The 26665-nt window shown below is 43.2% G+C and overlaps 1 protein-coding gene across 1 annotated transcript in view; it reads left to right on the plus strand.

The window, feature by feature from the left end:
* The window catches only part of LOC122814477 (inactive serine/threonine-protein kinase TEX14-like), a 555764-nt gene that overhangs the window by 103766 nt on the left and 425333 nt on the right, over nucleotides 1-26665 (plus strand). Inside the window, exons 7-9 of the mRNA XM_044087056.1 lie at nucleotides 12125-12255; nucleotides 13955-14071; nucleotides 15952-16075. Of these exons, the coding sequence (XP_043942991.1) occupies nucleotides 12125-12255; nucleotides 13955-14071; nucleotides 15952-16075 (372 nt within the window). The remainder of the gene's footprint in view (nucleotides 1-12124; nucleotides 12256-13954; nucleotides 14072-15951; nucleotides 16076-26665) is intronic.

The following is a 26665-nucleotide window of genomic DNA, read 5'->3' on the forward strand; positions in this document are numbered from 1 at the left end:
CCTCTTAGTGAGGTACCTCTGTGGTCTCTCCAGCTGCTGGAGATGCCTGGCCAGGTACATTCCAATTGGTTCATTGTACTCAATAATGGGTCTGATGAGGGAAGAGTAGAGGGGCACCACTGCATCCTTAGATCTTGATGCGAACCCTTTCGTGATCAGATGGGTCACATAGAAGGATTTTCTAACCACCTTGGCAACATGGTTATCAAAGGAAAGCTGACTATCTACTTGGGTCCCTAGATCCCTTATTACTTCTTCAGATTTCAGGGGGTTACCTCCTATGTGGTAGTTCGTGGGTACTCTGTTTTTTCCAAAGGGGATTACTACGCATTTTTTAGCATTTAGCTTGAGACCATGGCTTTGACACCATGCATCAGTCTCATTAAGGCCCTTCTGGAGGATATCCATGTCGGCCGGAGACTCTGTTATAGCACGCAGTTTGCAGTCGTCCACAACCTTGGTCAGCCACAGCCCTTCAGTGCTTGCCTGTACTTCTGAGAAGTATATGCCAAACAGGAGGGGCCCCAGGACAGAGCCCTGAGGCACACCGCTCGTTACTGGTCTGGATTCAGACATAGATCCCACTACTTTTACTTTGTGGGATCTGTCTGAGAGCCAGTTTGCGATCCATCTTGTGACGTAAGGGTTTATGCCCAGGTTGGTGAGTTTATCAATAATATCCGAATGGGGAATGATATCAAATGCTTTAGCAAGGTCAAGGTAAGCTGTGTGTACCTCCTTTCCCTTATCTATAGCCTGAGTAACTGTCTCAAAGAAGTCCTCCAGGTTCAGGAGGCATAATCTGCCCTTGACGAAGCCGAACTGTGTGGGGTCAAGTGTTTGGAGGTTCCCAATCTCTCCATTTATGAGTTTCATAATGATTCGTTCCATTGCCTTACAGATCAGACTGGTCAGACTTATTGGTCGGTAGTTCCCAGGGTCGGTTGTGGGCCCACCCTTGTGCAGCAGAACCACCATTGCTGTGCGCCATTCTATGGGCACATATCCTGTCGAGAGGCTGAGACTGAACAGGGTATTCAGATGCGGGGTTAATTCATTTTGGAGCTTGCGTATGACACAGCCCGGGACACCATCTGGTCCCATGGAGGCAGTGTTTTTAGCTTTAGATAGAGCCTTATTAACCAATGTATCAGTAATAATTGGAGCTACACAATCCCCTGGAATAGTAATAGGCCCTGCAGGGGGGTGAGAAATTTGCACTGAACCTGTCAGCCAAGATGTTGGCAATGTCAGTGGGGTCAGTGTATTTTGTTCCATTTTGTACTAACTCAGAACAGACCTGAGCATTGCCATTTAAGTTTTTGACGTAACCATAGAAGGCCTTATGGTTATCCTTGGCATCCTTGGCAACTTTCTTTTTGAAATTGGCTTTAGTTGACTTGATGAGGGCCCTCAATTTCTTACTAATGCTGATCAGGGATGATTTTTCTACTTGAGATTTGGCCTTTTTTTGTATAAGTCTCTTCCTTTTATTGTATAGTTTGCTTATGGCCGGGGTCCACAAGACTGATTTCTTCTTGCTTGAGGAAGGAGTCTTGGTTTTATTTGGGCTAGCACGGTCCATGCAATCCTGAAGATGTATATAAAGTGCCTTGGTGTAGGATTCTGCATCCTGGATATCATTATTCTTCTGCAAGGGAATAGTGAAGCTTTCCACTTCTGACGCAAGTAGTTTGAAGTTTGCTTTGGAAAGTTTTTTTGCGATTGTTTCTTTGACTGGGGAGGTGGAGGGGTGAGGATGTCCAGGGCTATCAGTTTGTGGTCTGATCTGACCAGAGAGGGAGTGATAACGGGTGTGGTACAGTGGGCGCCCATATTTGTGATGACTAAATCCAATATGTTGTCCCCTCTAGTGGGAGAACATACCAGTTGTTCAAGGGCATTTGAATTTATAAATTCTATGAACCGCTGGGCATAGGAGTTAGAACTTTGGTAGTTCGCCCAGTCTATACTAGGGTAGTTGAAATCACCCAAAATTATGGTGTTGGGTAGGACCTTTATATTTTCCAATGCCTCAAGGAATGCTGAGTGAGCATCTTGGGACATGGTGGGCGATCTGTAACAGGCTACGACTTGAAATGTGGTTTTGCCTGCTGATAGTTGCGCATGGATGATCTCTGGGGCATCATGCTGCGCCACTAACCTGGAGATGTGGGCATCTTTGATGAATATGGATACACCTCCGCCATTTGTACTGCGATCTGGTAACTGAGGCCGGAAGGTATGATATGAATTGTAAACCAGAAAAAGAACTGAGACAAATGGACACGCCCTCACTGCACCACTTCTGTTGAAACAATCCAAATGGTATCGATATCCACCTTCAATGGACCAAGCAAAACAAAAAGTTTTAAAAGGTTTAACCTTTTAAAACTTTTTGTTTTGCTTGGTCCATTGAAGGTGGATATCGATACCATTTGGATTGTTTCAATAGAAGTGGTGCAATGAGGGCGTGTCCATTTGTCTCAGTTCTTTTTCTAGTTTGTTTTTTGTGTTTGGATTCCTTATCATGATATGAATTGTAACCTGGTAGTGCTGGGGTGCTCTCTGGAGCCTTGAACCAGGTTTTCGTCACTGCACAAACATCGATTTTCTCCATACTGAGGAGTGCCTCAAGTGCGTGCATTTTGAGGTTGAGACTTCTAGTATTGAGTAGCATTACCCTTAGTTTTTGGTTACCTGTGCTGGTTACGGTGGTTGGTTTGTCCTTTGAGCCTTGCCTAAGTTTCTGGTGTAATTCTAAGGGGATCCAGTATCTGTCTGTCTGGGATGACATGATTGACAGACCTCGATGCTTTGCCAGAGATGGCCTGCATCTATCATCCCTGGGCTTCTGGATACTGGCCAAGGCTTTTGCCACCCCATAGTGCCTTTTTTAGGAGGTGTTCCAAAGACCACATTACCACTGTAACAGCTACAAACTAATGCAATCTTTAGAGTCATGCTGCTCAACGCTAGAAGTCTAAATCTCAAAATGCATTCGCTTGAAGCACTCCTTAAAATGGAGAACTCCTTAAAATGGAGAACATAGACATTTGTGCTGTAACCGAGACCTGGTTCAAGGCAGCAGAAAGCACCTCTGCACTACCAGGCTATAACTCATTCCACACCTTTCGGCCCCAGAACTTGGACCGAAGCTCCAAAGGCAGTGGTGTTTCCATATTCATAAAGGATGCACACACCTCCAGACTGGTAGCCCAACATAACACATCTGAGATACTTCAGGTGCAGCTAACTTTGGGTAAGACAGCGATTCAGGTCGTAGCCTGCTGTAGGTCCCCAGCCATGTCCCAAGACTCACACTCCAAGTTCCTAAGCACCCTGGAGAATATTAGGGTCCAACTTAACTCTCTTACTGGGCAACTTCAACTACCCCTCCATTAACTGGGAAAACTACTCATGTTCCAATACACCTGGCTAATGCTTTCTGGAATTCATTAATTCCAATGCTCTGGACCAGCTCGTTCTTACCCCCACTAGAGGTAGCAACATCCTTGACCTGGTCATTACTAACATGGGCAACCGTTGCTTTACACCATTAGTCAACTCCTCCCTGGTTAGATCCGACCACAAACTAATCACCTTGGAAATCCACATCCCTCCCACCCCACCCACAAAGGTAACTACCATGAAAAACTTCTCCAAAGCTAGCTTTGGGCTCCTAAAAACAGAAGTGGCTAACTTCACGGCACCCATGCAAATGGAGAATAGTTGCATGACCGCCGAATCATACACCAGTGCACTGTACGAACATGTACACAAATGCATGAATCTCCCCATACCCAATAGAACCAAGACACTCTCCTCAAAAAAAGGAAGCCAATCTGGTGGTCTCCTGCCATAAACAAACTCTACAACAGAAGGAGGAAAATGATGCGGAGTCCCAAGACTGGAAAAACTCCCTTATCAGCCTCAACAAAAGGTTGAGATCCCTCAGCAAATCCTCTAAAGCTAGCTATGAAAACCAGTAGATTGCCAGGCACCCAGTATTACTGCTGCACAGGTTAAAACAGCACTGTCCAAAGCCAAGAATACAGCTTCTATGGGACCTGACAGTATCCCTGGCTGTGTTCTACATGAACTACATCGTGAACTGGCACCTCACCTGTGTGCCTTGTTCAGTTACAGCCTTACCTCAGGCTTTGTCCCTTCCGAATGGCGCACTGCTACAGTCATCCCTCTCCACAAAGAAGGAGCGACTACAGACCCCAGGAATTATCACCCCATTAGCCTGATGAGTCTGATATGCAAAGCTGTGGAATGCATCATCATGGACCTAATAAACAAGGATATAGGGAATCTCCAAACTCTGGATCCTATACAGTTTGGTTTTGTGAAGGGTAGATCATGTCTGCTCAACTTAGTCGACTTCTTTGAGTCAGTCAACAGAGCTGTGGATGAAGGCAAGGTGGTTCATGCAGCCTACCTTGATCTGGCCAAGGCCTTTGATACCATTCCCCACTCAGGAATCATAGAAAAACTCACTAAGCTAGGCATCAACCCCTGTATCACTAGGTGGGTTGCAAACTGGCTCACAGATAGAACCCACAATGTGAAAGAGCTGACTCCAAGTCAGACTGCCGACCAGTCACTAGTGGAGTCCCACAGGGTTTGGTCCTGGGTCCTCTCCTGTTTGGTATCTACTTCTCTGAAGTCCAGGCCAACACAAAGGGACTCTGGCTGACAAAGTTCACAAATGATTGCAAGTTGGGAGCTATTATTAACTCCCCAAGTGATGTTGACATCCTACAGAAAGGCCTTAATGAGACCAATAACTGGCGTCAGAACCATGGCCTTAAGCTCAGTGCCAAAAAATGTGTCGTCATCCCCTTTGGGGAAAACCCGGTTCCCTTGAATTACCACATTGATGGTAGTCCACTGAACATAGAAAGCGTTATAAGAGATCTGGGAACACAGGTTGACAGCAACCTCTCTTTTGACCACCACGTTGCCACTGTGGTTAGAAAGTCCTTCTATGTGGCACATCTCATTACTAAGGGTTTTGCATCCAGGAAGAAAGAGATCATTGTCTCCCTCTGCTCTTCCCTCATTAGGTTAATCATCGAGTACAATGCCCCATTTGGCATGTACCTCACTAGACACCTGCAACAACTGGAGAGGCCACAAAAGTACCTCACAAAGACGATCCTAGGCCTTAAACACTTGTCCTGTATGGACAGACTCAAAAAACTCCAACTATTCTCTGTCTCATATCGCCTACTTAGAGGCGATCTCTGCTTGACTTACAAAGCCATGTCTGACCCAGCTCTGTTAGAAATGCTACATCAAAAGAAATCCCAATCCCTCCTCACCACACACACTCCAGAGACCTCAACCTCATTACCACAATCAACAGAACATGCTGGAGGGACAGGTTCATAACCCAGAGACTGCCCATGCTATGGAGTAGACTTTCCATACATGTTAAGCAGAGCACCTCACTGGCCCTCTTCAAGAAAAATCTTGATGAGTGGATGGGAAATAGAAAATTCACCCTGGGAATCACTCCAGTGGCTCTACTCGACAGAGGCACTAGAAACTAAGGTCGGGTGGCATGATGCCAGGGTACTCCTGTGGGCTAGGCTTGTAAAGCCTCCTGGGCCATTAGCCTAGTACACACTTATGAACCTATATATTCCATCTAGAAAGTTTAAAAAAACGAGTTTTTCAGTTTTGCCATCCAGCAAGTGTCTAGATTCCTTTTTACTACCTGTCTGTTGTGTTCTGAGCTACCCTCCCAATTTAAATTCTGACCCAAGCTAATTTTTCACATTAAATGCCATCACTGGGGACCTAGTTCCACCCTGGGATGTTTATGTAATGGTATAAAACATTCCCTCCATTTGAGCTTCCTACTTCTACATAGGTTCATAGGATGATACTAGGCTGTTCGCCCGGAGGTCCTTATAAGCCTAGCCAAGAATTTTGCCCATGTTCCCACAAAGTCAGCACCTGTTTCCCCTGTCCAGCAGGGACATAGGTGGGATCCCAGGGGTGTATTTTCTGTTTCTCATCCAGTCGTCCAGGTTCCTCTTAAAGAGGGCTAGAGAGGTACTATGCTTGACATGGAGGGGGAGTCTGTTCCATAGATGGGGGAGTCTCTGGGACAGAAATCTATCCCACAGACAAGTTGTATTAATGTCACAGACAAGGTTGAGGCCTTGTGTGTGGGTTGTGTGAGTGAAGTTTGACTTACAGATATGCAGCAACTCCATTAAGGCTGGATCTGAGATGCCCTTGTATGCCAGACACAGGTCACCTTTGAGCAGTCTGTATGAGACTGAGTAGAGGGACAGGGCTTTTAGCCTATCATTATAGGACAGGTGTTTGAGGCCTTGGATTTTCCTAGTCAGGAACTTCTGTGGTCTCGCCAGCTGCTGCATGTATTTGGCAGTGTACATGCTGAAGGGGGTATCGTACTCAGTAATGGGTCTGATATGGGATGAGTACAAGGATGTTATGACTTCCTTGTTCCTGGATGAAATACCCTTACTTATGAGGTGGGCCATGTAGAAAGCCTTCCATACAGCAGAGGAAACATGGTGGTCAAAAGGCAGGTTGCTATCAACCTGGGTACCCAAGTCCCTCATTACTGATTGTGTGCTTAGTATGTTGTTATTAATGTGATAATTAGTGGGGACTCCATTTTCCCCAAAGGGGATAATAATTCATTTCTTGGCATTCAGTTTAAGGCCATGCTTCTGGCACCAGTCATTTGTTTGGGTAAGTCCTCTTGGAGGATGTTCAAATCACTAGGGGAATTTAGGACAGCACCCAGCTTGCAGTCATCTGCAAACTTGGTCAGCCACAGACCACTGGTTTTGGCTTGCACCTCAGAAAAGTATATCCCAAACAGTAGAGGCCCCAAGACCAATCCTTGGGGTACACCACTCGTTACTAGTCTACTACTAGAGGTGGTTTCCCCTATTTTGACTGAGTGGGTTCTATCAGTGAGCCAGTTAGCTACCCATCTGCTAACATACAAGTTGATGGCTAGCTCGGAGAGTTTATCTATTATGCTTGAGTGGGGAATAGTGTCGATGGCTTTGGCTAGGTCAAGGTAGGCGGTGTGCACCGTCTTGCCCTTGTCCATGGCTTTGGTGACTGTTTCAAAGAAGTCAACCAAGTTTAACAGGCATGAGCTCCCTTTGGCAAAACAAAACTGTGTGGGGTCAAGCGTTTGGAGGTTGCCAATGTACTTGTTTATAAGGTGCATGATAATGCGTTCCATGGCCTTGTAGATCAGGCTAGTTAGGCTGATAGGCCTGTAATTGCCTGGGTCAGTGGACGCTCCACCTTTGTGTAGAAGGATCACTGGCTGTCCTCCATTCGGCTGGGATGAAGCCGGTGCTCAGGCTTTGTTTGATTAGAGTGCCTAATGGAGCTGACAGCTCATGTCTGAGTTGATGTAGGATACAGCTAGGGATGTTGTCGGGTCCCGTGGAGACTGTATTTTTTGCCTTCGAGAGGGCATTAAATACCTGCTCCCTGATGATGAGGAGAGAGGGGGTCAGGTGCTGGGGATGTCCTGGTTTACTGATGCGGGGCAGGGGATGAAGTTTTCACTGAACCTGTTTGCCAGTAGGCTATATTTACAGTGTTTGTGTATGTGGTGTTATTGACTACCAGTTCAGAGCAGACTTGGGTGTTACTTTTCAGACTGTGGACATGTGCGAAGAAGGCCTTGTGATTGTCCATAGAGGATGTGGCCAATTTGGACTCAAAGTTAGCCTTAGAGAATTTCACCAGTAATCTTATTTGCTTGTTCAGATAAAGGAGAGCTTGCTTCCAACGTGGCACCTGCTCCTTCTTGGTCCTGGACAGCAGTTTTTTCCTTTATAGAGTTTGTTTATTGCTGCTCTCCACCAGACACGTTTACTCTTCCTTAAGGAAGATGATCTGGTCCTGTTAGGTTTTGCTGAGTCCATATAGCTATGCAGATGCTGATGTAGTTTTAATGCAGGCTTGGACATCACTGCTAGTTCCTACTGAAGGCATGATGGCTGAGGAGCTGCTTATACCAGCTCTCAGGAGATTGTAGTCAGCTTTGGAAATTTGTTTCGTTTCACCCTGATGGGGGGAGGGGGTGGGGGGCAGGGGAGATGGTGACTTCGAAGGTGATCGCTTTATGGTCAGATCTGACCAAGGAGGATGACACTGTAGGGGTGCTACAGTGGCTATTCATGCTGGTTAGTACCAGGTCCAGGATATTGTCACCACTTATAGGGGTGTAGACCTGCTGATCCAATGCATTGGCATTGACAAAGTCAAGGAATCTCTGGGCATTCATGTTTGGGCTAGAATAGGTCTTCCACTCTGTAGTTGGGTAGTTAAAGTCACCCAGGATCAGGGTAGAGGATTGAATCTTGATGGATTCAAGTAAGTCCAGATAGGTGGAGTGGGCATCTTGAGTCATGGTTGGGGGTCTGTAGCTAGCTATGATTGGAATATGTGTTTTGTCAACAGTTAACTGCACTTGGAGTGTCTCCTGTGCGTCATACCTTTTGACGAGCCTGGAGGTGTGTATGTATTTGATAAATATTGAAACTCCACTTCCTTTGGCTTTGTAGCCCTCTGTTTGGATGCTGCTTAAGGCTAGAGACATACCTGCCCGGGACACATATTCAACGAGCCCAGTCATGTCTTTCTTCATATAGTCCAGAGAGATACATCTCAAGTCATGCACACTAACATGGATTATGACAGAGTCATAACAGTACCTGTTAAGAGACTTGAATGCATGTGTGATATGTCGGATTCTTGCACCTGACAAGCAACTTACAGTAACTTTCTCCTTGTCTTGCCTGGTGTGGAGCACATCTGTATGTCTCACAATAGAGTCTCCTATGACTAGTATGTTGAGTTTGTGGCTGGGCCTTAGAGGCTGTGAGACACAGGCGTGTGTACTATGTGTGATGCTTGGTGCTGTGAGTTGTGATGTGTGTGTTTTTGCTTCAGAGGTCTCTTTTGTTTATGTATGTTTGTGTGTTGTACATGTGTGGGTGGTGCTAGAGGTGTGGTGTTTGTAGTGTTTGTGCAGACAAACTTCTTAGTGCCAGATATACTGGCTTATGACTAAGACAACAAAGATTCTGGGTTCTTAATGTAATTGCATCTCTCACATATTGTGTTCCTAGATGGTAGTAGTAGAGGGTTGACCATGTACATAAGGCAGTTGTTACACTGTCTCAGGATGCCCATATCAACCAGACTAGCATTAGAAGCCATGGGAAATTGTCTGCCCATGGTTGTCAGAATCTGTGGAAGAGAGATCAGGGATAGTAGAGTGGGTAACCTATAGGTGGGAGTAGGGCAAGATAAAATCAGTACAGTAGCTGCAAGCAAGGGCCTGACTTACACAGGAGTGCTGGGCTGGTAAGGGACAAAATGCAGCTGAAATACCTTGCAAAGGGTTAACACAGTGTAGCAGTGGTGCAAGATGTGCAAACAAGCACAAACCAGCGTAAACGTGGGGTTTAAATACCACAGAAACAAAAGTAAAATAGAAACACTGGAATTGACCAGTCAACCCTTCTCCCTGAACTCTTAGCTAAACACCCTATGCCAGGCCAGTTCCAGGCAGTTTACTTACTCCCACTAAGTGCAGACAGGCCCCAGTCAACACAAGATGGCGTAGCAAGAAACACAGGAATCACACAAACAGATCTGGATACAGCAAAACTTGTAACTAGACTATGCTAAACATATTTAAACTTTGTTTAGGTTGATTTAACACTGGAAAACATATTTACACTTAAATATAAACAGCAGCACACAAGAGCAAACTAATTTAAATAAATTAACCATTTAACCAAAAAAGCTCAAAACTGAGCCCTGTCCCAGCAACCTTCAATCAGACGAGTTCTAACTGCACAGTCTGCTACTAGGGTGCAGGGGAACCCTCTCCAAAAAAGATGGCCTGGGTTAGTGCTCAAGGTATACAAACAGAGCTAGATTCAGTAGCTCTTAATCTAGTCTGATCTATAGCAAACAAGGTGCACCAGTTTCAGAAGGAAACAGTTCAAATTAGCAGGCACAATAAGCCTTCAAACAGCAGTTCCCAGCTCAGAAGGGCAGACTCTACCCTCTCCTCCCACAAGAGTGTAGACCACAAACTTTCTTAAAGTAAAGTAACTGGCCTGAAACCGAAGTGCTTAAACCAGAACTAAGACACTTTTAGGATAACAGACACACTAAGCCTTCAACCAGCAATTACCAACTTAGAAGGATGTAAGCTACCTGTACTGCCACAGGAGTATAGACCACATAGTATATAATATCTGCCATAAAAGACACGGTTGTAGTGGCCATTACTTTAGTCATATGGATTTAAGAGTTACAAGCTGTCCTTTATACAGCTTGCTTCTTAGTGCTCCATAAAGACAAGATGATGGCTAGAAGCAGTCCTTCCTTTATGCCAAGGGTGGCAGTATAAACAAGTGTAAGTCAAACCATACACCTTCCATTTTTTCTTTCCTAACTGTGTAAACACTGGGGAGAATTGCTTTCACTGTATGTATGTCCACAGGCATTTCAGATTCTGGATAGCTAGGACTGAATCTTCCCACAGAGATGATCAGTTCCTTTATTTCTTATGCCAAGACTAAATTGAGCCAAGAGGTTTCTAGACTAATCCTTTCCAAGTGGTTAGCCAGCTGCATAGATTTGTGTCTCGTGAAATATAGTAAGACTGTTGTAGCAACTCCAAGGGCCTATTTTCTTAGAGCTGTAGCTACATTTGATACCTTTTTATTTATTGTATTCCTAGATGATATCTTGCAAGGATAGACTGTCTTGTAGTTGCCCATATGTCATAATGGTAGCCCTAAACAAGCCCACGTTCATGTCTTTTTAGGGCTACCATTATTTATCAACTGTTTGTTCTGTGAGTATCCTTAGGGCAATAAAACCTGTACAAGTAGAAGCAGCTAAAGTAGACCTCCCCTGTGGCTTGTACAGTGGCCTCACCACTTAGTGTTTCCTAACAGCAGAACATCTTCCTACATGCCACAGCATCCTGCTGGCTCTTCTCACAATCTTAACATGCTACCCACCTGTCCTTATAAGCTCTACTAGTCTCCCGCAGCATGCTGCCAGCTGTCATCACAGACATGGCAAGATGCCATCTGCCTTTAAAATCTTTCTATATGACACAAAATCCACTACTTATCACAGCCGTGGTACACTGTCCAGCTTCCTGTAAAATCTTAATGGGTGTTAGATTACTTACTGGCCCTCCTCATACTTACAGGACACTCTCCAGTTGACTTAAACACTGCCAGTGTACCACAGCACTCATTGACTCTCCTCACAACCATGGCTGACTGTCCAGCTGCACTTAAATTCTGCTCGTGTTCTACAGTGCCCACTGACTATTGTCACAGCTGGGCAGTGTGCCATGGCTGTGACGATAGTCAGTGCCCACTGACTATCATCACAGCCATGGCACACTGCCCAGCTGTCTTTAAACTCTACCTTTGAATCACAGCATACATATAGCTGTCTTCACAACCATGGTACTTTATTTTGCTGCCTTTAAAGCTTTTGTGTTTATTTGGTGACCACTGGTCTTTCTTTTTACTGTTACCATTTTATTGTCACTCAGTCTCACTTTTTGAGGTTTGAACATCTGTTTTTGCAGTAGTATGTACTGTTTATGATTTATTTATTTAATTCATGTTTTGTTATTTAGGCTGATCCTGCTTGGCAGAGTCCATTTTCAGATGGAATTTGGAAGAAAACATTTTACAATTACTGAAGCATACACTTCTGTCTTCCTTGCAGGTAGCCCTTCCATACTCCTCATCTGTTTTGATTTCCAGTAGTTGTTATTAACTTCACTTGCTAGTTGCAGACTCTCTCACTGGGTTTGCAGTACCACATGACCCCTTCAGATATCAGGAGGTAAAGTAGTTCAGCTCCACTAGGTCCTCTGCTAACAGTGATATTCCCATATATAATAGGTTCTTAAAGTGACATGTTATGGCACACTTCAGGACCGTGTGGAACAGAGAATCAAAACAGGGAGTATTGTTACTTTCTCACTGAATTACATTGTCACAGCTAAAATACTTTTTGTTTTATTTATTTATTTTCTCTCTAGTTTTATTTAGACAATGTACACATCTCTGGCTTTGTGGCTTCTACTCCAATTGCAGCAGAAGGGGAGTTGATTCAAGCTGAAAATGAACTTGACCGATCATTTGAAAATGGACCCTTCACAGTCATGAAAAAGTAGGTTTCGGCAATGAAGACAAATTTTCTCTACTTTGTCGAGAGAGTGGGAGGAAGTTAAAAGCGAAATGCTACAGAAAATAAGATATGAGAGAGGAAACTTAGCTTAAGCTGTGGCAGAAGGAGCAGCATAAGTAATTTAAGCATTTGCAGGGAGGGGCACCGTAACCACTGGTTTATTTTTCAGAGAGAGAACTGCTCAGAAAAGAAAGCCATTCAGTTAAGTAAAATAATGTAGCTCCTCAAACAGTCTTTCTGTGCTAACATTTGTTTAGCTGTGCAGTTTACTTAGACTGTTAAAGAAGATAGCTGGTGATTGTGGAAGCAACTGAGATCGTCATGTTGTAGCTACATCACAGCTCTTTAAATTAACTATCGCTTACCTTGTCATTTGAAACTCTACTAAAAATAAGCTTTTGCAGATCTTGTATCTTAGGAGAAGCCCAGTGGCATTTAATAGTAGGAAATGTTTGGAGAGTCATTGTGCAACTTGTTTGCTTGTTTTCCAGCATTGCAGTGGCTATTAGGCTAGTGAAGCTGGACTTGTTATGAAGTAGTGATTACTTGATGAAACTCCATGCATATAAGTAGATCAGTGAATAAAGACGTCATGGTCTGTTGACTTCAATAATTCATTACAAGCCCTTGTGCTACTGCCCTTTACTCATTCTATAATTGCACTGTTGTAGGCATTCCTTAACTTATCTGATGACTAACCCTGTATCATGCTTCAGGAGACACATTCCACCATATTGAATGGTATTTAAGACCTTGTGATCTAGCTAATTGCTCTGTAAATATTCTGATACTCTGTATACTGCCATATACATTCTAGGTATGCGTTTACATGCATAACCATCTATTATCAGCATATTACAGTATGTACACATGCATACTTACATATTGTTTTATATGCGAATACTATGCTAACAGCCCTGAAGTGCCATTTTAAGTCTAGCCATGTTATCCCATTAGGTGTTAAAATTACCCTAATTATAATTTTTATTCCACTAGTTCCCATTTAAGAGTGAATGTTTTGGAGTCATACCACTGAGTATTGAAAATGGACTCTGCTGCAAGATAGGGAATTCAGGCACTGCATCTGTCCATTAGTAGCACAAAGGACAGTCTTTGGGTAAATTTCTTTCTTCCTATCCATTGACCAAAGCTGTGCTTGAATAAACACATGGATGAACTTTGTATTACTTGGATGGCGAGACTGTTCCTGAGTAGTGGTGTCCTCTGGATAAGTACGTGTCCATCCAAACCATTCTGTTTCTGTTTATGTCACAGAAGAGGGTGATGTCTGTGGATCAGGTATTTATGATGCCATTTGACTTGCAGATGTGCAGTAGGTCCATTAGTACTGGGTCAGAGGATGCCTTATAGGCCAGGCACAGGTCACCAAATATATCAATTTGGCTTTGAGATGGTCTGTGTAGGTGATGAGGTTTTGTCCCAGTATTCTTTTTGTGACAGTTTGAAGTGTGTTCATTAATAAGAATAGGCTATATATAAAAATGTAGGTACAGATATATGTTCAGTTTTGCTGTGAAGAGTTTTTTGAATAAAGTAAGTCATTTGTGTATTTGTCCATAATTTAAGTATACTTCCAGGAGAGTCAGAAGTCATTGATTGGTTTGCAGAGTGATAACACAGAAGCTGCACGCTACTCTTTCTTTGCTTTGTTTTCTTTAAGCCTGCTTTGGAACGGACAACAAGTTAGTGTCAGAGAGCTGAAGCCGCCATCCCATCCTCACTGCAGCAGACCTCATGGTATCACTGACCTCCTCATTAGTGACCAGGAGCATTGCAGGTAGCAGAACCCATGTGGGGCTGATGTCTTCTTATTATTGTTGTCATTTTTAGTTGTGCATCACAGGGGAGACAGCTATCTGTTTTAACCCTTCACTGTTGTTTCATTTTAAAATATGAGAGTGAGAAATGGAGGACTCTGTCTTTATAGCTGATATGGAAAATTGTGTGTGTATGTTTGTGTGTGTGTGTGTGTGTGTGTGTGTGTGTGTGTGTGTGTGTGAATGTGTGTATTTGTGCACACGTGCCTGTGTGTTTGTGGATGTGTGTGCATGCGCACTTGTGTCTGTGATGGTGATGTCACGTTTTGAATGATGGCAACATCATCCTTGCATGTGTGTATATATATGTATATATATATATATATATATATATATATATATATGTATATGTGTATATAGCAAAGAGTACAGCAGTGCAGTATTTTCTCACCAACAGGTTATGTTTTACTTCACTTCAGATTACAGTAATCACCATTACGCACTGTTTTCCTGAGGCATTCTCTAATAAATCACAGGCATGAACTGCAGAGAACATTGACTTTTGATGTCCTCTTGTAGATGAAGGAGGGCACTTGTTTATTAATATGTAAAATGGCCTTTAATCAGGAGAAATTACTGTGTACTTTATTTTATTTTTATTTTTACATTTGTTGACCGGGGATGCCTGACTGGGCCAGTGGCCCTTTTTCAGCAGAGGCCTGGGGAGAAAAGCTCCACACAGAGAGACAAATAGTGATACATTTGGGTAGAGTACTTTTACAGCATCACAATACATACATAGATACACTAGGCTATTTTTACAGTAGTATGAAGACAGCACAATACAGGAAAATAAAAAACATTCATTAGTAATAGAAGTGCCGCAGTGGTACGGCGGTAGCATTGTTACCTCACAGCAAGAGGTTCTCCCGTTCGATTCTCAGCTTGGCTTGGGAGTGCCTTCTGTGTGGAGTCTGCATGTCCTCCCCGCGGTTGGGTAGCATTTGAAAGACATGCGTGCGTATATGGGCGTGCCTTCGTTGAAGGTTGGGCGTCGAACTGGCACCTCGGCGTTTCGTAAAAAAATCTACTGCCAATCATTAGCGGACCGGAGTTCCGCTGTGGCGACCCCTTACCGGGAAAAGCCGAAAGACAAACAACAACAAAATTACATAGTAAACAGTTGTGATTAGAACAGTGATAGTACAAGTAAATATCTTGGTTAAAAAGTAATATTATTCACCTTAAAAAATAGGTCAGTATATGTGAGTGAGAATGAGAATTTCGTAAAGTAAGTAGTAGTAGTTTATGATACTTTTTTCAGAGCAGGTAATAGGCAGAACAAATTTAAATATCTAAAAATTGGGAAAGGCTCAAGAGTGATGAGGTACTTAGAGATGTATCAGAGTTAAATAAGAACATTGCCAATGGAGCCAGTTTTTATGGAAAGGAGATTTTAACATTAGATAATTTTGGAGTAGAGCACTGTGACCTCAACATTAGTACGTGTTTATGTGTGCATTCACTTTTGTGTAGTATAGTGTTTGTGTGTGTGTCTTTTTGTTTTTGTGCAGTATAGTGTGTGTGTGTCTGTGTATGCTTGTTTTTGTGTAGTATAGTGTGTGTGTGTGTGTGTGTGTGTGTGTGTGTGTGTGTGTGTGTGTGTGTGTGTGTGTGTGTGTGTGTGTGTGCAAGCACGCATATGTGATTGAGTGTGTGTCTGTATGTGTTTTCATGCATCCTTTTAGAGACAATAACTGCAGTTTCTACCCAAGGAGAATATACTTAAACTTCTGTGAGTTACATATTAACTTCAAAGCTCAGCAACATGTGCTGGAAAAAAAAGCTGCTTGATCACTTCATTAACAATATTCCTTGTTCTGCTGTCTCTTCACTTTAGGCACTTTCACCACCCAAACATACTTCTGCTCATGGCTGTCTGCTTGTCCAGTGACCCAGAGCACCTCCAGTTAGTGTATGAAAGAATTGAGTTTGGATCGCTGTATAACCTACTACACGTTCAGGTGGGTATCTTAAAATACCTCCGCAAAGGAAATAGAAAGACTATAACTTCATGTCACTGTTTTTTATTGTAACAGAATGTGCTAAGTTGTTCATCATAATGATTACTAGTCAGTGTTTGAAAGTGCTTTTTATTGTGTTTTTTATGCCAAAAAAGTAACTTTTATAGACTGGTTGTTTTACTGGCATTTGCTGTTTGTCTTCACCGGGAAAGTGGAACCATTTTCAGCTTGATCATGGAGCAGACTACCAGTCCCACGGTTAGTCCTTCTAGCCACAAAAAGAAAAAGTTAAACAAAAAGCTTTTGCCACCACACTGGGCTAGCACCTTGTTTCAGTTGCAGGTGGGTGGCTCTGCTGTGGTCATTTGTTGTATCTCTGACCACTCATCTTTTATTCCGAATTCCTTTAGTGTAGCACCTACATCCACTATGGACCAGGGGTTAGCCACATCCTCTGTGGATGTTGATGCCCCCTCAGTAGACAAGGGAGAGCCACTCTTGTCAGTCGTGGGAGAGGGAACAGGGAAGGTTTCCCTTTTGTGTCAAAATGGCGTGCCCATCCCTGGGGAATCAGCTGCTGCAATTAGTAAAATGGTTAGCCCCATTTTACCTGTCAAAAAGAAACTGAAAGCCAAATATGTATCTACTCCTCCTCATATTTCTTTAGATAGGACTAGTTTACCAGGTCTGGCTCAGGGTTTCAGAGAGCTGAATGCCTTGATCAAGGCAAACATCTCCTTGATATTTAGGTGTTTGCATCTGTCCTTCATGTCCCACACCCTCTGTACTTTTATCTCTCCTGAAACTGCAGCCCAAGCAAAATCCGAAGTGTCTGTGGTGACCGACTGCTTTGGAGCATGGAGGAAGAAGGGAACACCTGGATTTAAGGATATCTGTTTCTTCACCAAAAGATTTCTCTTCTGTACTGCGCCAGCACTGGGATTTGAAAAGACAAAGGATGTTAATGCTGGGACCAAAGAGGTTTTAGATACTACTGTATCTTTTTCATGTGGAGTCTTGCCAGGTATATCATGAGAATCGTGGATGCCACGAGACCCAGAATCTTGGGGTATTCCTTCTTAGTGACCAAAGTACGTGTGGAAAACCGCTCTTTGAACTAAGGTGTCCAGTTAACATCCTAAGAACACAATCCTGTGTGACAGAATCAAGAAAGACTTCAAAAGGTTTTCTTTTGTAGTTCAAGAGGAATTGACAACACCCACCCCCACACTACTGCAGAGGTGTTAAAACTGTTACTGCACCGAGAGACCCTTGCAGAAACAGTTCCACTTGGACTACAAAAGAAAACCCTGAACAAAGGCCTGCAGTTTACTTTTCTGGCTGTAGCTGGATAACTTCTAAGTATAGTGTAAAACAAGGTCTGAGCCAAATATAAATGATGATGATTAGAGACAGAAAAGAAGCAGTCCTTTTACAGAAAGTAAAGATGATAACAGTGTCTCACACAAATCCCATTATGTCAGTGGCATGGAAATTCAGTTACTTCCTTATGTCTGGCATGAGTCATGCAAAGTATTATGGGAAAGAGAAAGGTTTAAGGGAGAACAAGATCACATAAATACATCAAGTCCCATTGGTAGCCATGTTGTGGAAAACAGGTTACAATTACAAGTAAATAACCTGAGTGATTTTGAGGTGTTAAAATAGGTCAAGAAACAAAAAAGAGTGAAAAACAACAGATTTTTGTAGTTCTAGGGTGGAGTTTTCCTTTAATAAATGTGGTGATAGTGGTGAGCATTGAATGGGTAGGGCTGTAGGCTGTCATAGTGCAGAAAGAAGTTTTCGTTTTCATTTTTAAGGAAGTGAGTGAAGTTTTATGAATTTGCTTTATTAGTAGTAGTGGGCACAATTTGGCTATTTAAGTTTGTTGTGAAGTCTGTGTGTAGCCTTGCAAGTTAAATGGTGAGCTGTGTAGTTTATTTTAAATAACATTTCAGGTATGCAGGCACTGAGATTTTGTGTGACAGTATAGAAGAAGGTTGTGTATGAGAGTATATAAGAGGAACTAGAACAGTACAGAGGAGGTGACATTATTCTGGTTGACTGGGTCACACCCCTTGCTGGGATTGTGTCCTGGTTTCTTTGTCTTTGTGATCCTTTTATGCTTTGAATAAACCTTATGCTCTTGAGAGTGTCATCCTTAGCAGACTAGTTTAAAAGGCGGGGCCAGACAAACAGCAATCCAAAAATGTGGCCTCCACAATAGTTCAGCTAAAGAGTCAGAAAAATTTGCTTGGAGCATGGATATCAGAAGATACCAGAAGCCACTCCTGGAGCCAGGAGCAGGAGTGATATTGAAGTACAAACTGCTGGTGGATGGTAACTTATAACTTATGTAACTTATCCAGGCTTTGTCAAAAAAGCTGGATGAATCCACTGTAGAAGCTCACCACCCTAAAGGTGAAAGGTGATGGTCAGGTGCAATACCAGGCAAGGGACAGCTGGTATTAGAACGCATTAAAATAGGCTATATCTTGGCCATGAAAACTGTCTTTAAGACATGGAGGGTTACCTTACAGTTGGGAAAGGAGCAGGAGTATGTGCAGGCGATTGAAAAGTGCCAGCTAAATTAAGCTGGTTCATAGGTAGGTACTAGGCTATTGGCCCAAGGCCCTACGTAAGCCTAGCCAACAAGGTTCCCTGGCTTACACCACCCAGGAAAGTTATTTTCCTGTGCCCCTGTTGTGCAGAGCCTCAGACGTGATCCCGGGGTGTATTTCCTATTTCCCATCCACTCATCAAGATTTTTCTTGAAGAGTGCTAATGAAGAACTTTGCTTGACATAGATGGGTAGCTTGTTCCAGATTATGGGAAGTCTCTGGGACAGGAATCTATCTCTGCAGCATGTCCTGTTTATTGTGGTGACAAGGTTTAGGTCCCTAGAGCGTGTAGCTCAGAGGGATTGGGATTTCTTTAGGCGTAGCATGTCCAACAGCTCTGGGTTTGACATTGCTTTAAATGTTAGGCAGAGATCACCTCTGAGTAGATGATATGCTATGGAGTAAAGCTGGAGTTTTTGAGACGGGCAGTGTAGGCCATTCATTTGAGGCCAGTAGTCCCCTTTGTGAGGTGCTTCTGTGGCCTTTCCAGCTGCTGCAGATGTCTTGTGAGGTACATTCCAAAAGGGGTGTTGTACTCTATAATGGGTCTGAGTGTTGAGCAGAGGGGAACAATGACCTCTTTTTTTCCTGGATGAGAACCCTTTTGTGATGAGGTCTGCCACTTAGAAGGATTTCCTGACTACTGTGGCGATGTGATTTTCAAAGGAGAGACTACTGTCCACCTGGGTCCCATGGTCTCTTATCACACATTCACCATTAAGTAGACTGCCGCTTATGTGGTAGTTCATGGGTACAAAGTTTTTACCAAAGGGGATGACAATGCACTTTTTGGCTCTGAGCTTGGGGCCATGGCTCTGACATCAGGCATCTGCTCAGTGAGGCCCTTCTGTAGGATGTCCACATCATTTGGGGACTCTACTATGGCTCCTAGTTTGCAGTCATCTGTGAACATCATTAGCCAAAGACCTTCTGTGTTAGCCTGTACTTCAAAGAAGTAGATACCAAACAGGAGAGGTCCCAGGACTGAACCATGTGGTACTCCACTTGTCACTGCTTTGAAGTCAGATTTGGAGTCTGCAACTTTTACAGTGTGGATTCTGTCAGTGAGCCAGTTGGCAACCCATCTTGTTACGTAGGGATTTATACCTAGTTTAGTGAGTTTAGCTATAATTCCAGAATGGGGGATGGTGCTGAAAGCCTTGGTGAGGTCAAGATAGGCTGTGTGAACCACCTTACCCTTGTCTACGGCTTTGGTGACTGCCTCAAAGAAGTCGATCAGGTTCAGGAGGCATGATCATTCTTTCACAAACCCGAACTGGGTGGGGTCCAGATTTTGAAGGTTACCAGTGTCTTTGTTTATGAGTTCCATGATGATATGTTCCATGGCCTTGCAGACCAGGCTCATCAGGCTAATAGGGCGATAGTTCCCAGGATCAGCGGTGGCTCCCCCTTTGTGGAGTGAGATAACTGTTGCTGTGTGCCATTCAGTGGGCACAAATCCTGAAGTGAGGCTATGACTGAACATTGTGCTTAGGTGGGGAGCCAATTTGTTCTGAAGTTCGTGTAAAACGCAGCCAGGGATGTTGTCTGGTCCTATGGATGCTGTGGTTTTGGCTTTAGAGAGTGCAGCTTTTACCTGCGTAGTTGTGATTACAGGGACTCTGCATTCTTCCTGTATAGATATGGGCCCTTTAGGGGTGAGAGGGGGGTAAAGTTAGCACTGAACCTATCTGCCAGGATATTGGCAATATCAGTTGGTTCTGTAATTTTCGTGCCGTTGTGCTGTAACTCAGAGCAGATCTGGGGGTTGCCATTGTGATTCTTGACATAACTATGGAATGCTTTGTGGTTGTCCTCAGAATCAGTGACAATTTTGTTTTCATAGCTAGCTTTGGAGGATCTTATAAGAGATCTCAGCTTGTTACTGAGGCTGACCAGGGAGCTCCTCCACTCATGGGATTTTACTGTCTTTTCCAACAATTTCTTCCTTCTGTTGTGGAGTTTGTGTATGGCAGGGGACCACCAGATTGGCTTCCTTTTTTTGGAGGATAACGTCTTGGTTCTGTTTGGAATAGCACGATCCATGCACTCGTGTAAGTGCTTATAGAGTGCATTTGTGTAGAATTCAGCAGTCGTAACTGTATTGTTCATCTGTATGGATGACAAGTTTGCCACTTCGGTCTTAAGAAGCATGAAGTTGGCTTTGGAGAAATGTTTTACCGTGGTTTCCTTAATGGGGTGTGGGGGTGGGATGTGGATATCTAGGGTGATTAGCTTATGGTCAGATCTGGCCAACAAGCAGTTGACTTCAGGTGTGGAACACCGGTCACTCGTGTTGGTAATGCCTAGGTGTAGGATATTGTTGCCCCTGGTGGGAGTGTGGATAAGTTGATCCAGGGCATTGAAATTTATGAATTCCAGAAAGTGTTGAGCGAAGGAGTTGGTACATGATAAGTTTTCCCAGTTAATGGTGGGGTAGTGGAAATCGCCCATTATTATGGTGTTTGGTTGAATCCTAGTATTTTCCAGAATATCAAAAAAAGAGGAGTGGGAATCTTGGGGCATGTTGGGGATCTGTTGCAAACTACAATTTGGATTGCAGTTTTGCCCAGAATTAGTTGCATTTGGATAACCTCGGATGCATTATGCTGAGCAACTAGCCTGGAGGTGGGGATATCCTTAATGAATATGGACACACCTCCGCCTTTGGTGTTCCGGTCTAGGTTAGATGGCCGAAAAGTATGGTATGAGTTATAGCCTGGTAATGCAGGGGCGCTCTCTGGAGCTTTGAACCGGGTCTCAGTCTCTGCACAGATATCGATGATCTCCATTTTAAGGAGTGCCTGGAGGGAGTGCATTTTGAGATTTAGACTTCTAGCATTGAGTAGAATTACCCTTAGTTTTTACTTGCCTGTTCCTGTTACAGTGGTGAATTTGTCATTTGAACCTTCCTAAAAAAGACACTATAGGGGCCCGCCCCGGCAAGAGCCTTATCCAGTATCTGGAATCCCAGGGGTGACAGGTGCAGGCCATCTCTGGCAAAGCATCATGGTCTGTTGACCATGTCGTCCCAGGCAGACATACTGATCCCCTTAGAATGACACCAGAAGCTTAGCCAATTGTTGATGTAAATCATATTGTCCTTGTACTGTGGTGTCATTCTGGGCGATGGCAGGGTGCTACTCAGGGCTATGGTCATACCTGCTTGGGCTACAAGATTGGAGATCTCTTCCATGTCTCTTTTCATGTAGTCCAGGGAGGTACTTCTCAGGTCATTCACACCAACATGGACAATGACGGAGTCATATTTGTACTTGTTGTGGAGTGACCTGAGTGCGTGGGTTATGTGGCGGATCCTAGCACCCGACAGGCAGCTGACAGTAACCTTCTCCTTGTTTAGCCTGGTGAGTGGGACATCGGTGTGCCTTTAGCCTGGTGAGTGGGACATCAGTGTGCCTGACTATAGAGTCACTTATGACTAGTGTGTTGGGTACGTTGTTTTGCCTTATGGGCTGTAGTTGAGTGGCACACTGAGTCTGTGGGCTGTGTATCATTTGGGTTGTGTTGGGGGGTGGATGTTGCTTGCGTTTCTGCTTTGGAGGTCTCTTGCTTGAGCAGATTATTATTGAGAGCCTCCGCAAATGTTTTTGTGTTTCTGTGTGTGGATTTTGGTGGCGTAGGTTTAGTGGGATTATGTGATGAGTGTGGTGTGGTGCAAGTGTTTACCTTCTCCTCTTGACTGTCAAGTTCAGTCTTGATTGGAAAGAGCTTTACCTCCAGTTTGGCTATATAAGTGCATCTCTCACAGGCTGTAGTGTTGGGTGGTAGGAGGAGAGGGTTGTCTGTGTACATGAGGCAATTTCTACATTGCCCCAAGATGCCCAGATTTATCAGATAGACAGGAGAGAACACTGGGAGCTGACCCTTAGACATGCCTGAATAAAAAAACTGTTTTCCTTTAGACAAGTAAGGAAAGTGAGTACAAGAGCTGTTTTTCTCTAAGCAACTGAGGAAAGTAAGTACAAAAACTGTTTTCCTCTAGGTAATTAGGAAGGTTGAGTGCTGTAGTAATTTGTAGCTTATTTAGTGCTTACAAGTTCTGAACAAGTGCTGAGCACGAATAAGCAAATTCAAGTGCTAAAACTAAGAATCTGTATCTGAACTAGACTACTTACAGGAAAGAAAGGGTCTATATTAGAACACCGAACATTCAAAATGTTGAGTGTTCTAATATCGAACCCTACCAATCGAAAATACTAAACATCAAACATTCAGAACAGTGAATTTTTTGCTAGGGAAAACAAATCACTGTTCCAAAACACATACACACAACACAAGCACACCAAACAAACAGCAATCCACACACATACACCTAAACTCTTATACCTAACCCTACACTAAACTAAACACACACCTAAAACTATCCACTTTCCTTAACCCAAACCCTAACCCTAAGGTCCGTCATTATCACACACTCACCTCACCCGCGCCCTAACCCTTACTCACCTACCCCGCCCTAACCCTCACGTCCACACAATCGCACACTAACCTGACCCGCGCCCTAACCCTAACTCACCTAACCTGCCCTAACCCTCACGTCTGCACAATCGCACACATACCTAACCTGCACCCTAACCCTAACTCACCTAACCCGCCCTAACCCTCATGTCCACAGAATCGCACACATACCTAACCCTCACCCTAACCCTAACTATCCTAACCTGCACTCAATCGCACACTTACCTGAACCCGACCCGTAACTTTCCACCAGAGCGCTGAAAATACCAAAGGAACAGAAATCGGACAACTGAATTCTTTCCCTAGGAAAAAATATTCAGTTTTCTGTTTCTTCGATATTTTCAGCGTTCGCTGAAAACGGGTCGATATTAGAACACTCGACATTTTAAATGTTCGGTGTTCTGATATAGACCTGAAAGAAACAAGTGCAAATGTGGGCTTATCTCTATACACAGCATTGGCTTTAGTACTAGATTTCTTAGGTTTGTGTAGTGTTTTTTTTCTCTGGAGTTGACCCTTGACAGGTATGGAGATACAAGTTTAAAACTGGGTGCCATACAGTTGGATCTTGGTTCACTGGATTAGGGGGTTGTCTCAGTGTGACCACAGCCTGCAGAAAGGAAAACTCTGATGTTCATCATTGGATCACATTTGCAGCTGCTCAAGATGTACGGGATGTATCCTGCCAGTATCAGCCAGCAGTCCAGCTTCAAAAGCTTTACAGCACCTTTCAGAATCTTACTTTTTGGTTATGGTTCTCTAAGGGAAATGCCTTACAGATATCTAATTTTTGTGAGAACAGGTTTCACTATCCTGGCAGGTCTACTGGCTCAAGACCTATTTTTCCTGTCAGGATGTTTCACCAACTGTCCTAAGCTCCAGTAACCACTTGTCTTATACTGTTTTTGCCAGACAGATGGTCTTAGGTCCCTTTGGGAATTCTCTTTTAATTTAACATTTTTGTATGAGGAAAAGTGTTAGTTTCTGTCCTAAAATGTTGTTTGAGGCTGTGGTAAGTGTGTTTAGTGGTTGTCATTAAAGAATTTTACCTCCATACTTAATTTTTTCTGTCAGGAGTTAAGAGGACTCTTACCAGCACCGATAGCCAATTGGCAGATACCTTTAGTAGCAATGACATGGACCTGGGTCCCAGTAACTCTATCGATCCCTTCCCGAGAAGCAAGAAGAGAAAAGTTATCCTGGAGGCTTCTGTCTTTACAATGGCTTTCACTTTGCCTCAGCTGCTGATTGATGACTTCACTGTGGTCATCTGTTACTTCTTGAACCACTCATCTCTCTCAGTCCCTTTGGTGCTGATCCTTGGGAAGCCACTGAGGACCATGAGGCAACCACATCCTCTGCAACTGTTTAGTTACTCCTTGCTGGGTGAAGGAGAAACCATTCTTGACAACATCGAGGAAGGAGTGGGTGATGCTCCTGCACTACGCTACCTTGAGGACCTTCATTCTCAAGGAAAGGAACATTTTTCAAGCTGTTGTTTTTCTGGGGGGGGGGTCTCTCAAAAGAAGGAAACATAAAACTAAACATTTTGTCTTTTCCTAAATGAAATAAGGATTGGCTGGGCTTTTGTAAGGGTTTATTTAGAGCCTTTTGGTGTGTAAATGCTGAGTCTTCCCCTCATTTAAAAAGGAAAAAAAATCTCTCTCCCTCTATCTCTATCTCACTCGTCAGATTCTGTTTCCCACTTTGAGAGACAGAGATTAGACATGAACTGTGTTCTGAAGTTCCCACTCCACAACATGGGGAATCTGACTCTAAGGAAATTTTTCTTTAGATTCACCTCCTGAAGAGTTGTCTGTTTCTGATACTGTTGCCAGAATGAATAAAATTAAGTGGGAGCAAAAAGAAATACCAGAATCCCAGTAAACATTTTGCAGTTTGTTATAGGTGTATTTTCCTCAACTTGCAGCTGTTCTTCCTGTGTTGTCAGTCTCCAGTTTGCCTGAACATCAGCTGTCTGCCTATGGAAAGTCTGATTAATTATATATAAGGTGCCCCAGACCCACAAATTCCATTTTTTATAACAGAGAGTCAGACCCTGCTTTTCTTTCTCTATCAGAATCAGCTTTTGACCAACTTCTTGGGCCACCTAGCTTCCTTCTATCAAGTTGGTAAAAGCCTTTGATAATGTTGGGAAAATTTTCTTCTTCTGCTAACTTGGCCTTTAGAACAGTGATTTGTCAAGTTCATGTGTCATTGTTTGTGCTGGATTTATTTGATAGTATGAGAAAGTTAATTGCTGACTATCCTGCTTCAGAGACTAAGGCATTTCTAAATTCTTAGTATCTTCTGTGTCTCAGGTAACCAAGGATTCTCTAAAATGTGCTTACAACACTATTGATGTTTTTAGAGCAGCTGCCAGTGATGAGAAGATTTGAATGGGTAGTTTCTCAGAATTTACTAGATGTCAAGGTAGAGATTCCTAATGCCCCCCCCAACACAACTTTAGGTATACAGGTGCTGCTTGATCCTTCCTCTGCTGATGTACTTAAAGATTTGATGAAAGAAGAAAGTTAATTCAGGGGCCTACCCAGAATTTTCAAGTCTTCTTGCCAAAATGTAATCGAAAGTTTTCTTTAGTTCTGGTTCCTTTTTAGGGAAACAGATTAAGCGTTCCCAGCAAGGCACAGGCAAACAACATTTCAGAAAGCAATGGCATGGAGGTTAAAAGAAGAAAGGTAGGTTCTCCTAAAACCAAGGACAGTCTAAGAAACAATATGACTATATACCCCTTCATGTAATTTCCCCTCCATACACTAACAATTCTCTTAAGCTTTCCCAAAGTCTAGGTCTTCACTTTTCTTTGTGGCAGCAGATAACTTCAGACACTTGGGTTCTGAGAATGGTTCAAAAAGGCTACAGCTTGCAGTGGGGTTCTCTTTCTGCCTTTCTAGGGATTCTTCTTCATCCACTCAATCAAACCATCGCTTTTCCCTCCTATTGTAGATCTGATGGTGTCTCAAGGTTATAGAACCTGTTCTCCCAGATCAAATAGTGTAAAGATTTTGTTCAAGAATCTTTCTGGTGCCAAAAAAAAAAGGGGGGGGGAACCTGGAGACCTGTCTTAGACCTTCTTTTTTCTAAACCTTCACATCAGAATCCCAAAATTCAGTCTGCTCTTTGCAATTTCTGTTATGTGTCATTCGACATCTCAGTTTTTTAGTAACTGTAGATATTAAAGGTGCTTATCTTCACGTTCCAGTTCTCACAGATTTCAGTTTTTGTTTTGTTTTGTTTTGTTTTTTGCATTTTCCTAAGTCTAGTTTTCATTTTAAGTTCTCTGCTTTGCCATTGTCCTTTGGTATGTCAACAGCTCTAAAAGTGTTTACAAACTGCCTGGCTCCTGTAATGGCTAATTGCAAGCTGCAGGTTGTACACATTTTTTCCCATATTTAGACAACTGCCTTATTTGAGCAGATTTTTTCACATGTTGTGAAGAGTCTCTGGCTTGGGTAAAAAAATAATTTTC

Source organism: Protopterus annectens, chromosome 10.part0, assembly GCF_019279795.1.
Source record: "Protopterus annectens isolate FY-2018-M chromosome 10.part0, PAN1.0, whole genome shotgun sequence".
Taxonomy (NCBI): domain Eukaryota; kingdom Metazoa; phylum Chordata; order Ceratodontiformes; family Protopteridae; genus Protopterus; species Protopterus annectens.